The sequence below is a fragment of the Bubalus kerabau genome, chromosome 2 (genome assembly GCF_029407905.1).
Source record: "Bubalus kerabau isolate K-KA32 ecotype Philippines breed swamp buffalo chromosome 2, PCC_UOA_SB_1v2, whole genome shotgun sequence".
NCBI classification, from domain to species: domain Eukaryota; kingdom Metazoa; phylum Chordata; class Mammalia; order Artiodactyla; family Bovidae; genus Bubalus; species Bubalus kerabau.
Window position 1 is genome coordinate 178867812 of NC_073625.1, and position 14910 is coordinate 178882721.

At 37.6% G+C, this 14910-nt stretch overlaps 1 protein-coding gene across 4 annotated transcripts in view; it reads left to right on the top strand.

The window, feature by feature from the left end:
• Positions 1-14910, top strand: part of STAG1 (STAG1 cohesin complex component) — a 507868-nt gene that overhangs the window by 151064 nt on the left and 341894 nt on the right. For all 4 annotated transcript variants that reach the window (XM_055569602.1, XM_055569604.1, XM_055569603.1 and 1 more), the window contains 2 exons: positions 749-860; positions 7426-7528. In XM_055569602.1, the coding sequence (XP_055425577.1) occupies positions 832-860; positions 7426-7528 (132 nt within the window). In that variant the 5' untranslated portion in view covers positions 749-831. The remainder of the gene's footprint in view (positions 1-748; positions 861-7425; positions 7529-14910) is intronic.

Genomic DNA, 14910 nt, shown 5'->3' on the forward strand with positions numbered 1-14910 from the left:
TATCACCAACTCAATGGACATGGGTTTGGGTAAACTCTGGGAGTTGGTGATGGACAGGGAGGCCTGGCATGCTGCGGTTCATGGGGTTGCAAAGAGTCGGACACGACTGAGCGACTGAACTGAATTGAAGTACAGCAGCATTATTTACCATAACCAAAATATGGAAACAGCTTTATGTGTCCATGGACTTAACGAATAGAGAAAACCTGGTTGTCTCTGTGTACACACAGTGGAATGTTACTCAGTGTTTAAAAAAAAACAAAAAAACAACTGATCATTAGACAACTTGGATTAGCCTGGAGGGCTAATGAAATTAGCACCACAGAGAAAGGCAAATATCACATGAGATCACTTATATGTGATATCTATAGAGCGGGAAGATTCATGGGAAAAGTAGTGGAAAAAGTAGTTGCCAAGGGTAACATGGTAGAAATAAGGAGCGATTGGTGAAAGGGTACAAACTTTGTTCTAAATGAATATGGTCTGAAGATCTAACATATAATAAAGTGACTGTAGTTGATAACACTTTCTTGTATAATTGAAATTTTATAAGAGAGTAGAATATATTAAATGTTTGGGCCAAAAAAGAAAATATGTGAGATGATGGATGTATTAATTAACTCAGTGAGGGACGCCCTTCACTGTGTGTCCATATATCAAATTGTCTTGCTGTAACTGTCGTATAGTGTGTCAACTATACATTAGTAAACTGGAAAAATAATTTCTTTCTTTCTTTTTTAATTAACAGGATTACCTTTGAGGTTATTTTGAAAGTTTTGAGTTGTACAGTACTTGATTATTTTGCTGCATTGTGGAAAGATCTTTGCAGCAATGATTACTTCAGAGTTACCTGTGTTACAGTAAGTATTACAGCTTTTCATTTTTTTAAATGCTTGTAACACTTTTCTGTATCAAAATACTTTTATTAATGAGACATGAAAAGTGTTCTTTGATAGTTGGGCAATATGTTTGAAGTAAAAGAACTATTAGAGGGTATAATTATTATATCCATCTATAGCCCTTGCATTTTCATGTCACTAGGTAATGCCCATGTTACTGAACAAAAAAGTTACTATCTCATTTTAGGATTCAGCAGAAACTATGACCATGGGCTGGTTTGACATGCCAACTTCTTTTGTAAATAAAGTGTTAATGAAACAAAATCACACTGACTCCTTTGCAGAATTGTTTATGTGCTAGAGAAAAAATTAACCTGCAAACAGAAATATTTTGTTTGACTATATAGACAAGAGTTTGTAAACCTCTATCCCATATCACCTTCTCACCCCATGCCAGAACTTCTTTTCCCTGGGATTGAGATTGTAATTGATGAGTCCTTCTTGGCATCTAATTAGAATTTGGTAGCGTCTAATTTCTGGTGGCATCTAATTAGATTTTGTTGGAGTTAAAGGACACATCTAGAATTTGATCTTGTTTTCGATTCTCTGGGAAATGTGATCGTGTAATGGCAAATACTTTTCCTTTTATAGGTTTCATTAAGCTCCAATGTAGGAATCTATATAGTCTGATCGTGTATGATAACAGCAGTTTAGATATAATCAAAGTGACCAACAGTTTACATAATTATTTATATGTTTTTATAGTTCCAGATCATTTACATGTGTTTTTTCTAAGAAATTGTAGTCTCCTTCCAGTTGGTCTCTTGTCCTTCTGTTTTTCCTCCAGAGTTTTAAGACAGAATGCTATCCAAATTACTTTACATGCTAAAAGCCATCAATACCTACCCTAATAATTTGTCTAAATATGAAAGTGTTAATCGTTCAGCTCTGTCTGACTCTGTAACCCTCCAGGCTCCTCTGTCTAGGGGATTCTGCAGGCAAGAATACTGGAGTGGCCAGCCATTCCCTTCTCTAGGGGATTTTCCTGACTCAGGGATCAAACACTGGTCTCTTGCATTGTGGGAAGATTCTTTACTGTTTGAGCCACCCGGCAAACTTTTCTATTTATTAAACATTATTAAATATTGCCAATTATACCATATTATTTATTCCACCAAATGTTGTAGTAGAGCTCTGCTAGGCTTTGAGGAGAAAGAGCAAGTGGAAAAAACTCACTTTGTCCTTGTTGCCATGAAGCTTATATAGATAGATATTAATCAAATAATCACCAACATATAGATTTAAACTGCTTTGAAGGTAAGCTAGAGGATTTTATTAGAATTTTAATATATGCCTTGAGTTAGTCTACTTTTCTAAGGAAGAAGTGTAGGGAGGTAGGAGGAATTGTGATAAGAGGAATCACAGTGTGTTTGAGGGACTGAAATAAAGCTGTGATTTTTCTTTTTTCAGGATTAAAGATGGAGAGTGGGGTGAGATATGGCTTGCAAGTAGAGTAGGGCTGTATTGTATAGGACCTGCTAAGTCTTAAATTAAAAATTTTGAGGTTGTTTTCCCCTGGAAGTAGAAGGAAATCATCATAGAGTTTTAATCATGAAAGAGACAGAATAAGATACATTGAAAATCATTCTTAGTACACAATATAGTGATTTGACTGGAAAAGGCAACAGAAGAAACGAGAAGTCTTATTAGGAGAAACGTGTTGCAGTGTCCAGGCCAGAGATAATAACAACTTGAGCTAAAACGATTACAGTGAAAATGGAGAGAGTAAGACAGAATTTAGAGAGTTTGGGGGGGATTAAAAAGAATGACTTTATAAGGTTGAATATGATTTTTCTATTCTCTTTATTTATGTCCAGTAGTCATTTGCAGGCTTTTTGGTAGAGCAGTTTGGTTGAAGTTTGAGTTTGCATAGCCCTTGATCCAGCTTTCTGTGTCTGTTCTAGAGAGGTATTTGTTGATGTGTAATAAGAGTTAAGGTGCAAGGATAGTTGTTTCACCTCTGTTTGTAGTAGTTAAAAACTGGACACAGTCTAAGTACTCACAGTTAGGGAACTTATAGAGTAGAATTTAGGAATCCTTTGTATTTGTAGGAAAATTCCTATTAATTTAAGTTTAAAAAATTAAAATGTAGACATTGCTTTGTATTTATGTATATATATGCCAGAACATAAGTATTTATGACAGTATTGATAAAACTTAATAATCTTGTTCTGCAGATTGAAATTCAGAGTTAGGGTATAGTGAAGTGAAACTCTTCCTTGAAATTAAAAAACATACTTATATATCATGTATTCTCATAAATAAAAAATACATATACTGATTGAAGTATGTTAGTTGTTTGTTGATAATAGCTTTCATTTTTTAAGCTGGCTGAAGTATGAAGAATTAGAAAGCAATTGTACTTTTTTCTGTTGTCAGTGAACTATTGCTGAAGGTTAAATTAATTTCACTAATGGGACACATTTTGTATCCTTGGAACAAATTTGCTTTTGTAGTTGCCTGGAGATTTCTATAAGCATCAAAAGTACTAGTGTATTCTGTCCACATAAGAGAAATACTAAACATAATATTTGCATTCTGCCATCCTGCCATGGAGATAGAGAATTGACATTTACCTTGAGATCTAAGATTTTCAGATCTTTCATTTCCTCATTTGTAAAACTGAGACATCAATATGTTGTCTTAATAAGGTTTTGTGCATAGGTAATGTCTATAAACCGGCACACAGTATATACTAAATGGTCTATTTGGATTATAGTGAGGGAGAAAAAGCAGTATGATTTATTATTCTTAATTAAATCAGTGATTGAAAGACTACTGATACTGTTTCAGAAACCTGTTTTTATAAATATTATTGGACCACAGCAATATCCATTCACTAATCTTTATGAATGGCCATATTCATGCTATGGTCCACAAGTTGAGTATCAGATACAGAGAACTTCATACCATTCAGCCTAAAATATTTACTGTATAGCCCTTAAAGAAAATGTTTGCTGACCCTTGGACTAGATCAGTATTATTTATAGTTTTAAATACCAAATTGCCTTTGAAGGTTTGCAAGCAAAGAAGGAGCATGATGTGAGAATATTACTGACAGTAGTGTGTAGAGTGGGTGGGACAGGGAAATGTTAGAAGCAGAGAGATAAGTTGCGATTAATTCAAAAAGTTGTGATTATGGTAGTAATCATAAAAAGAATTGGAGACGGAATTAGTACATAGAGGACGACTCAGGAGGATTTTTAACTGATGGCCTAAGAGAAAGACTGATGTGATTGTAGGTTTGAGTACAACAGGGTAATGGTGACAATAATAAGTTTATAAAACAGTGCAAATTTGGATATTAATAAATTAGTTATTTAGTAATATTGAGTAGAGAGCTAGAAATAAGTCATACCTGGACTTAATTTTATGTGTGCTATTTGGTGAATTTGCGATGGTATGCAAAGAAGTGTTACACATGCAGTTGAAAATCTTGAATTACAGATAGGTCTAGTGATAATATACTGAAGTCATTTGCGTAAAAGTTCATAAAAGTTCCACATCAATTGGATGAGATCTCCAGGAGAGGTTAGTTTAAAGGGAAAAGAGCAGATACTAATGAGATGAGCTTTAAGGGATCAAAACAAAGAGAATGGAGCTAAGATCCGTCAGTGGAGCAGTTTCAGAAATACAAAGTTGTGAGTTGAGTTTACCATTTGCTTTGTACTCTTCCTCTTATTTGCAGTTGTATATGGATACAGTTAGTAATATAGAATTCAGTGAAGATATTTTTGTTAATATTATCCATGTGTTTTTAATGCCATGCTAGGGCCAGTCTGTATTGGCCTGGAGAGCTGAATATTAAATTTCCAGGAATTTTGTGACCTTGTTAAATATAACATGCATGCGTGTGTGCGTGCTGAGTTGCTTCAGTTGTATCCGACTCTTTGCGACCCTATGGACCTCTGTAGCCTTCCAGACTTCTCAGTCCATGGGATTCTCCAGGCCTGAAGACTGGAGTGGGTTGCCATGCCCTCCTCCAGGGTGTCTTCCCTACCCAGGGATAAAACCTGCATCTCTTATGTTTCCTGCATTGCAGGTGGATTCTTTACCACTGGCAGCCCTGGGAAGTCCAGATATAACATAGCTATTATGGAAAGTTAAATTGTGCAAGCTTAAAATTAAATAAATCCTATTAAAAATAAAAGTAAATTTTCAAAACTCATCACTTCCTAATTATTTTACATCTTACCATTTTCTATGCTCTCAAGGTTTTTATTTATTCCATGTATGGTGGAAATACTTTGTAGTAGTATACTACTATTGTTAATTACTTCTCAACTCTGTATTTGGTAATGTCACTTTGCTAGTTTGAATTTGGTTGTGATAAGAGTATTCACTTTATGAAAACCAGCAAAGACTATAAATCAGGACTTAGTTTATTGTTTTGTTGTTTGTAGACTCAATAAAGTGATGTAGAAATTGTTAATAAAGCAGATTAAACTTAAAGATGTATCAGGTCTTTAGTCATTATATTATGATACCACAAAAATTTGAGGACATATCCTTCTAGTGTTTGAGAACTATTACATATGTAATTCAGTAAAGAAGATGCTCACAACATTGACTAATGAGTGAAGTTCCAACAGATGGCTTTGTCATTTCTTTTGCATTCTGTTCATTAAAGTGCACAAAGGTATCAACTGTCTTGCACATCAAAAGCCTGTTCGCTCATCAGTTGAAACCATAGGTTAGATAGGGATACAAGAGTTTCACAAAATTACCAAATCATTTTATATGAATCTGTAAACTAGATAGATGCTCAAAATTCTCCAAGCCAGGCTTCAGCAATACATGAACCATGAACTTCCAGATGTTCAAGCTGCTTTTAGAAAAGGCAGAGGAACCAGGGATCAAATTGCCAACATCTGCTGGATCATGGAAAAAGCAAGAGAGTTCCAGAAAAACATCTATTTCTGCCTTATTGACTATGCCAAAGCCTTTGACTGTGTGGATCACAATAAACTGTAAAAAATTCTGGAAGAGATGGGGATACCAGACCACCTGACGTGCCTCTTGAGAAACCTGCATGCAAGTCAGGAAGCAACAGTTAGAACTGGATATGGAACAATAGACTGGTTCCAAATAGGAAAAGGAGTACGTCAAGGCTGTATATTGTCACCCTGCTTATTTAACTTCTATGCAGAGCACATCATGAGAAACACTGGGCTGGAGGAAGCACAAGTTGGAATCAAGATTGCCGGGAGAAATATCAATAACCTCAGATATGCAGATGACACCACCCTTATGGCAGAAAGTGAAGAAGAATGAAAGAGCCTCTTGATGAAAGTGAAAGAGGAGAGTGAAAAATTGGCTTAAAGCTCAACGTTCAGAAAACTAAGATCATGGCATCTGGTCCTATCACTTCATGGGAAGTAGATGGGGAAACAGTGAAAACAGTGTCTAACTTTATTTTTCTGGGCTCCAAAATCACTACAGATGGTGATTGCAGCCATGAAATTAAAAGACGCTTACTTCTTGGAAGGAAAGGTATGACCAACCTAGACAGCATCTTAAAAAGCAGAGATGTTACTTTGCCAACAAAGATCTGTGTAGTCAAGGTTATGGTTTTTCCAGTAGTCACGTATGGATGTGAGAGTTGGACTATAAAGAAAGCTGAGTGCCGAAGAATTGATGCTTTTGAAGTGTGGTGTTGGAGAAGACTCTTGAGAGTCCATTGGACTGCAAGGAGATCCAACCAGTCCATTCTAAAGGAGATCAGTCCTGGGTGTTCTTTGGAAGGACTGATGCTAAAGCTGAAACTCCAATACTTTGGCCACTTCATGCAAAGAGTTGACTCATTGGAAAAGACTCTGATGCTGGGAGGGATTGGGGGCAGGAGGAGAAGGGGACGACAGAGGATGAGATGGTTGGATGGCATCACTGACTCAATGGACATGGGTTTGGGTGAACTCTGGGAGTTGGTGATGGTCAGGGAGTCCTGGCGTGCTGTGGTCATGGGGTTGCAAAGAGTTGGACCCGACTGAGCGACTGAACTGAACTAGATAGAATTTATGAAAAAGAATATTGTGCATTTTTATTATTGTTTGTAATTTGTGTGTTCTACTTCCTTTATATTGGTACTGTTTCTAATAACTTATGTGCATAAATTCTTTGAAGTGCCATTCTTAAACATTTACTAACACACTTTCATTATATTATGAAATCAATAAAGTTCCTCCCAAGCCTTTATTTTTTTTATATTGAAGAATTAGTCTTTTGCAGTTGTATTTTGCATTTATATTTTCTATAGCAGCTGCCATTTCCACAGTCATTTCCTTGTCTGTATTTCTCAGTTTGGAAAATCATTTTATTCATTGTTACGTAATATTAACCAGGGAGGGTAATATTTTGAATTTGCTAAAGATTTTTTTCTGAACGTGAAAGCATAAACCACTTCTAATCAGCTATATGTGTACATACAGCAAAAGGTAAGAAAGCTAGAGGAATAGAGCTGCATTGTATTATTAATAGGTATGTATTTATTAATTTGTTCACTAAAATAATGTATCGTATTTTCTAGAGATTCAACTAATGAGACTACTGCCCATTCTGATGCTGGCAGTGAACTTGAAGAAACAGAGGTCAAAGGAAAAAGAAAAAGAGGTCGACCAGGCCGGCCTCCAGTATGTATATACTTGTTATCTTTATTTCTATAATGGTTACCAAGTAAAGGTTCTTGATATGAGCTATATGTTAATTATAATACTGTAAATACTTTTAAAAATCTTACACATTAGAATGTCTTGGAAACTTTGCTTCATAAATAGCCTTAGCAGTAGTTAGAAAAAGAAAATTAATTATAGTATCTCTTTTGCTTTCCATGCCTCTCTTATAAATGTAGTCCATGTGAAGGGATTGGGAAGATGATCGACATGGAATGAGATGTAGTTATGATTTCCTTGCTTTTTATTTTTAGATGGAGCTCTGATTTCTTGTGAGCTCTTTATGCATTTTTGTAGTATTTGAGTTCAGTCTCAGAATATATTCTCATTTACACATGATTGAGAAGTTTAGAAAAGCTCTAAGTATTCTTATTGTATGGTATCTTTATGTCATATGAGTACACAGTCATTTAATTGAAAGTAGTACTGTCAGAGGCAGTAGTATCAATGGTATCAGTGGGTTAAGGCTTGTATTATTTTATACTCACCTTTATGAGTATAAAGGTGAGTTGACTTTGTTATTGCAGTTTTAAAATTTTATTTTATAAAAGTTCTCATTATGGAAAAATGTAGTCTCCTTCTATGGAAGTCATAATAGTATAATAAACTCTCCATATAAATCTAAGTTACGGCAGTTATCAAGTCATTACCAATCTTTTTTTCCTGTGTTATTTTTGAAGGTCATTCTAGATAGCATTCCATCTTCGAATATTTTAGAATATATCTAAAAGATAAGGGCTTCCCTTCTCTCTTTTTTAAACATCACTGCATGACTTAGCAACTAAACAACAACAACCAATATCATTCTCCTAATGCAAGATGACAGTATTTTAGTAAAATCACCAAATAAGACATTTAAAGTTTATAATCATCTCATAAATATTATCTTTTAAAAATTAGTTTGTTAGTTTGACTCATGACCTACCTATTGCAATCAGTGGCTATGCTATTTAACCAGTGATTATATATGTATGTCATTTGTAGTGACTTAAAAATGTTTTTTCGGAGAAGGCAATAGCACCCCACTCCAGTACTCTTGCCTGGAGGATCCCATGGATGGAGGAGCCTGGTAGCCTGCAGTTCATGGGGTCGCGAAGAGTCGGACGCGACTGAGCGACTTCACTTTCACTTTTCACTTTCATGCATTGGAGAAGGAAATGGCAACCCACTCCAGTGTTCTTGCCTGGAGAATCCCAGGGACGGGGGAGCCTGGTGGGCTGCCGTCTATGGCGTCGCACAGAGACGAACATGACTGAAGCGACTTAGCAGCAGCAAAAATGTTTTTTATGTTAATTTTGTTCTATCAATATTTATCTGTTTGCCACAGTTTCTTATTAGATTCAGTGAAACTCCATAGCTTTTACTTTCCAGGACAATCTAACAACAACAAAGAAAGGGATAGAAGGATGACTTCTACAGTTTTCTTTACCCTTGATTTTATCCTTCACCTTTATGTAAAGTAAAAAATAGTGGAGGAAAAGACATATATTATAGGCAGTCTTTATAATCCTTAATTTTGTAGAAGTATTTGATGCTATGGTATTCCTTTAAAAAACATGTTGGGCAAAGTGAGAGTCTTGTAGCTAGAAGTGGTAGACTCTTTTAGTTTGTCTTACTACTATATGGTTTTCCTAAGACTATTGGCAAGTCACATTGCCTTCTCTACAATTCATTGTTTATAAGTACACATTTTGAAATAAGACTAAAGTTGCTTGAAAATAGTAGAATATACTGCAAACATGATTGCTTTCTTGAATTTGTTCCCCTCCAATTAAAATTCTTTACTTAATTTTAGTTAGTAAGTGCTGTCTTCTTCAAGAACACCTTTATTTATTTATTTTCCTAAACAGAATTTATCACCCCTTCAGCAGTCTGTTGTATTATTTTTTTTAACCTATTTAATTTTGACTTGTCTACAGCTATATTCATGTAATGTTTTGCTTTCCTGATGAAAAGGAGTCTGTGTATCCAAATGCTTAGCTCTTTTGTGGTTAGAAATAAGATTTTATTTTTAGTGAAATTGGCTTCCCTGGTGGCTCAGACTGTAAAGAATCTGTAGTGCAGGAGACTGAGGTTGTGTCTGTGGGTAGGGAAGATCCTCTGGACAAGGGAATGACTACCCACTCCATTATTCTTGCCTGGAGCATTCCATAGGCAGAGGACCCTGGTAGGCTACAGTCTGTGAGTTTGCAAAGAGTCCGACATGACTGAAGGATTAACACGGACTTTAGTGAAACTGCTACTACATAATCTAATATGTAAATAGTACATGTTCATCCCATGTTTCTAGTATGGAAAAACTGTCAACCATCATAGGATAATAGCATTCTAGAGACATGTGTTAGACTCTAGTCCTTATATTCACACTCATTAGTCACATAGCTTTTTATATTTTTACCTGACTCAGACCCATTTCTTAACCTTGGAAACAAAAGAGCTGCCTGAGTTTCTACTCTGGGCTTTGTACTGTACTGATGTTTTTTATGTCATTTAATCTTCATACCAGTACTGTTAAATAGGTCTTGTATGCAGTTTACAAAGTAGAAAACAAAAAAAGAAAGTGGCTGAGGTCACACTGTTGCATAAGGAACAAAGCTAGGATTTAAATTCATAACCTACCTCCCAAACTCTACCTCAAGAATGCCAAAGCACCAAGATGTTAATTAAAATTGAGAGGTATAATTGTCAGAATGATCATATTTGAGTTATTCCACAGTACCTGTTCTGAAGATGGCTTGGGCACTTTCCATCAACTGGCTCCATTTTGAACAATTCTAAGTTTTGGTTCATAAACTCTTTGTTACCATTCATTCTTGTTAAAAGGACTTCATGGATCTCTTATTTTACTAATTTACTTAGTGAAATGGAAAAAAAAAATTGTATAAGGACTTCTGCTTTGGGCAGCATTATTTTCCTTATTTCTAAATTCTTAGGAGACATCTCATTTTTGGTGTTTCTTTTCAGTAGGTTATTATTTCAGAGACTTTTGTTACTGAACTGTTACTTTGCAGATGTCCTAATTCGTACTTGTTATTATTGTGGCTCTGAAAGGATGATGCTATCCAAGAGTTGCACTCAGTATGTCAGAGGATCTGGAAGACCCAGCAGTGGCCACAGGACTAGAAAAGGTCAATCCTCATCCCAATTCCCAAGAAGGGTAGTACTAAAGAATGTTCAAATCAAAGGAGAGTTGCAGTCATCTCCCTTGCTAGTAAGGTCATGCTTAAAATCTTGCATGCTAAACTTCAGCATTATGTGAACCAAGAACTTCTAGATGTCCACACTAGGTTTAGAAAAGGCAGAGGAACCAGAGATCAAATTGCCAACATCTGCTGGATAATAGAGAAAGTAAAGGAATACCAGAAAAACCATGTTTCATTGTCTGTGCTAAAGCCTTTGACTCTGAGAATCATAACAAACTATGGAAAGCTCTTAAAGAAATGGAAATACCAGACCATGTTACCTGTCTCCTGAGAAACCTGTATGTGAGTCAAGAAGCAACAGTTCACACCCTGTATGGAACAACTGATTGGTTCAGGATTGAGAAAGGAATACGACAGGGCTGTCTGCTGTCACCGTGTTTGTTTATATGCTGAATACATTATGAGAAATGCCGGATGGAGCGATATACAATGTGGAATCAAAATAGACAGTAGAAACATCAACAACCTGAGATATGCGGATGATACCACTCTAATGGCAGAAAACAGAGGTATCAAAGAGCTTCTTGATGAGGGTGAAGGAGGAGAGTAGCAAAACTGGCTTAGAACTAAGTATTAAAAAACTAATGGTCTGGCCCCATTCAGTTCAGTTCAGTTCAGTGCAGTCACTGAGTTGTGTCCGACTCTTTGCAGCCCCATGAGTCGCACCACGCCAGGCCTTCCCTGTCCATCACCAACTCCCGGAGTTCACTCAGACTCATGTCCATCGAGTCAGTGATGCCATCCAGCCATCTCATCCTCTGTCATCCCCTTCTACTCCTGCCCCCAATCCCTCCCAGCATCAGAGTCTTTTCCAGTGAGTCAACTCTTTGCATGAGGTGGACAAAGTACTGGAGTTTTAGCGTCAGCATCATTCCTTCCAAAGAACACCCAGGACTACTCTCCTTTACAATGGACTGGTTGGATCTCCATGAAGTCCAAGGGAGGCTCAAGAGTCTTCTCCAACACCACAATTCAAAAGCATCAATTCTTCGGCGCTCAGCTTTCTTCACTGTCCAACTCTCATCCATACATGACCACTGGAAAAACCATAGCCTTGACTAGATGGACCTTTGTAGGCAAAGTAATGTCTCTGCTTTTGAATACGCTGTCTAGGTTGGTCATACCTTTCCTTCCAAGGAGTAAGCGTCTTTTAATTTCATGGTTGCAGTCACCGTCTGCAGTGATTTTGGAGCCCCCAAAAATAAACTCAGCGACTGTTTCCACTGTTTCTCCATCTGTTTTCCATGAAGTGATGGGACCTGATGCCATGATCTTAGTTTTCTGAATGTTGAGCTTTAAGCCAACTTTTTTTTCACTCTCCTCTTTCACTTTCATTAAGAGGCTTTTTAGTTCCTCTTCACTTTCTGTCATAAGGGTGGTGTCATCTGCATATCTGAGGTTATTGATATTTCTCCTGGCAATCCTGATTCCAGCTTGTGCTTCTTCCAGCCCAGCGTTTCTCATGATGTACTCTGCATAGAAGTTAAATAAGCAGGGTGACAGTATACAGCCTTGACATACTCCTTTTCCTGTTTGGAACCAGTCTGTTGTTCCATGTCCAGTTATAACTGTTGCTTCCTGACCTGCATGCAGGTTTCGCAAGAGACAGGTCAGGTGGTCTGGTATTCCTATCTCTTTCAGAATTTTCCACAGTTTATTGTGATCCACACAGTCAAAGGCTTTGGCATAGTCAATAAAGCAGAAATAGATGTTTTTCTGGAACTCTCTTGCTTTTTCCATGATCCAGCGGATGTTGGCAGTTTGATCTCTGGTTCCTCTGCCTTTTCTAAAAGCAGCTTGAACATCTGGAAGTTCACGGTTCACATATTGCTGGCTTGGAGTTCATGAAGCCTGGCTTGGAGAATTTTGAGCATTACTTTACTAGTGTTACAACTGGACATGGAACAACAGACTGGTTCCAAATAGGAAAAGGAGTATGTCAAGGCTATATACTGTCACCCTGCTTTTTAACATCTATGCAGAGTACATCATGAGAAATGCTGGGCTGGAAGAAGCACAAGCTGGAATCAGGATTGCCAGGAGAAATATCAATAACCTCAGATATGCAGATGACACCACCCTTATGACAGAAAGTGAAGAGGAACTAAAAAGCCTCTTAATGAAAGTGAAAGAGGAGAGTGAAAAAGTTGGCTTAAAGCTCAACATTCAGAAAACTAAGATCATGGCATCAGGTCCCATCACTTCATGGGAAACAGATGGAGAAACAGTGGAAACAGTGGCTGAGTTTATTTTTGGGGGCTCCAAAATCACTGCAGATGGTAATTGCAGCCATGAAATTAAAAGACGCTTACTCCTTGGAAGGAAAGGTATGACCAACCTAGACAGCGTATTCAAAAGCAGAGACATTACTTTGCCAACAAAGGTCCATCTAGTCAAGATGTTTTTTCCTATGATTTTTCCTGTGGTCATGTATGAGTGTGAGAGTTGGACTGTGAAGAAAGCTGAGTGCCGAAGAATTGATGATTTTGAATTGTGGTGTTGGAGAAGACTCTTGATCGTCCCTTTGACTGCAAGGAGATGCAACCAGTCCATTCTGAAGGAGATCAGTCCTGGGTGTTCTTTGAAAGGAATGATGCTGAAGATGAAACTCCAGTACTTCGGCCACCTTGTGCAAAGAGTTGACTCATTGGAAAAGACTCTGATGCTGGGAGGGATTGGGGGCAGGAGTAGAAGGGGATGACAGAGGATGAGATGGCTAGATGGTATCACTTACTCGATGGACATGAGTTTGAGTGAACTCCGGGAGTTGGTGATGGACAGGAAGGCCTGGCGTGCTGCAATTCATGGGGTTGCCAAGAGTCGGACATGACTGAGCGACTGAACTGAACTGAGACAGTGTGTTCAAAAGCAGAAACATTACTCTGCTGACAAAAGTCTGTATATTCAAGGCTATTGTCTTCCCACCGGTCACATATGGTTGTGAGAGCGGGACATAAAGAACGCAGAACACCAAAGAATTGATACCTTCAAACTGTGGTGCTGGAGAAGACTCTTGAGAGTCTCTTGGACTGGAAGGAGATTAAACCAGTCAATCTTAAGGGAAATCAAGGCTGAATATTCCTTGAAAGGACTGAAGCTGAAGTTTCAGTGTTTATTCCCCTGATGTGAACAACTGACTGCCTGGAAAAATTCTTGATGCTGGGAAATATTGAGGGCAGAAGAAGAAGTCGTTGTCAGAAGAATAGGCTGGATGTTGTCACCAATGCAATGGACATGAACTTGGGTAAACTTTGGGAGATGGTGAGTGACAGGGAGGCCTGGTGTACTGCAGTCCATGGGGTTGCAAAGTATTGGACAAGACTGGGTAACTGAACAACAACAATTCAAATAATTATTGATCTCCAAACAAATACTATATAGTTTCATGTTTCTTCTACCCCTGTGATTTTATTAGCAATTAATGGACATCGTTTTCTCTCTCAACACCATCTGTAAGCTCATGTTACCCAGATTTATGTCTCCAGCTTGAACTTTACTCTGGATTCCAGACCACATCTAGTATCCACTGAGAATCATCATTTAGGTATTTAATGATCCCAAGATATTTAAAAAAAACAAACTTTCACGCTTCCTATCCCCCGCTCAGCCCTTTCATGGCAGCTTTGGTCTTCTAGTTGCTCAGCTGTAAACCATGTAGCCATTGAATCTATCTTTCCCAGACTATATCTAAACTATCAACATATGTTGTCTAATTGATTTGCAAATTTCATCAATCATTTTTTACTGTAATGCTGAGTTAAGCCACCATCATGTGCTTTTGTTGAAACCTATCATGTGTGCTCCTTGCCTCAGAGTCCTGTGTCATCTTTTCAGTGGGGACTCCCTTAATGATGGTATCTGGAATTGTGTATTTTCCCTCCTACTGCAAGGGACTTTTTGTCCTCATCGTATGTGTGTGTGTGTTTTCTCCCCTTTTTGTCCTCATCTTCTGTGTATTTGTGTGTTCTCCCCTTTCTCTGTAGTACTTATTGTTATCTCACATAGTATGTCCTTTAGGTGTTTATTCATTGTCTGACTTCCTGGTGGCTCAGACGGTAAAGCGTCTGCCTACAATGCGGGAGACCCGGGTTTGATCCCTGGGTTGGGAAGAGCTCCTGGAGAAGGAAATAGCAACCCACT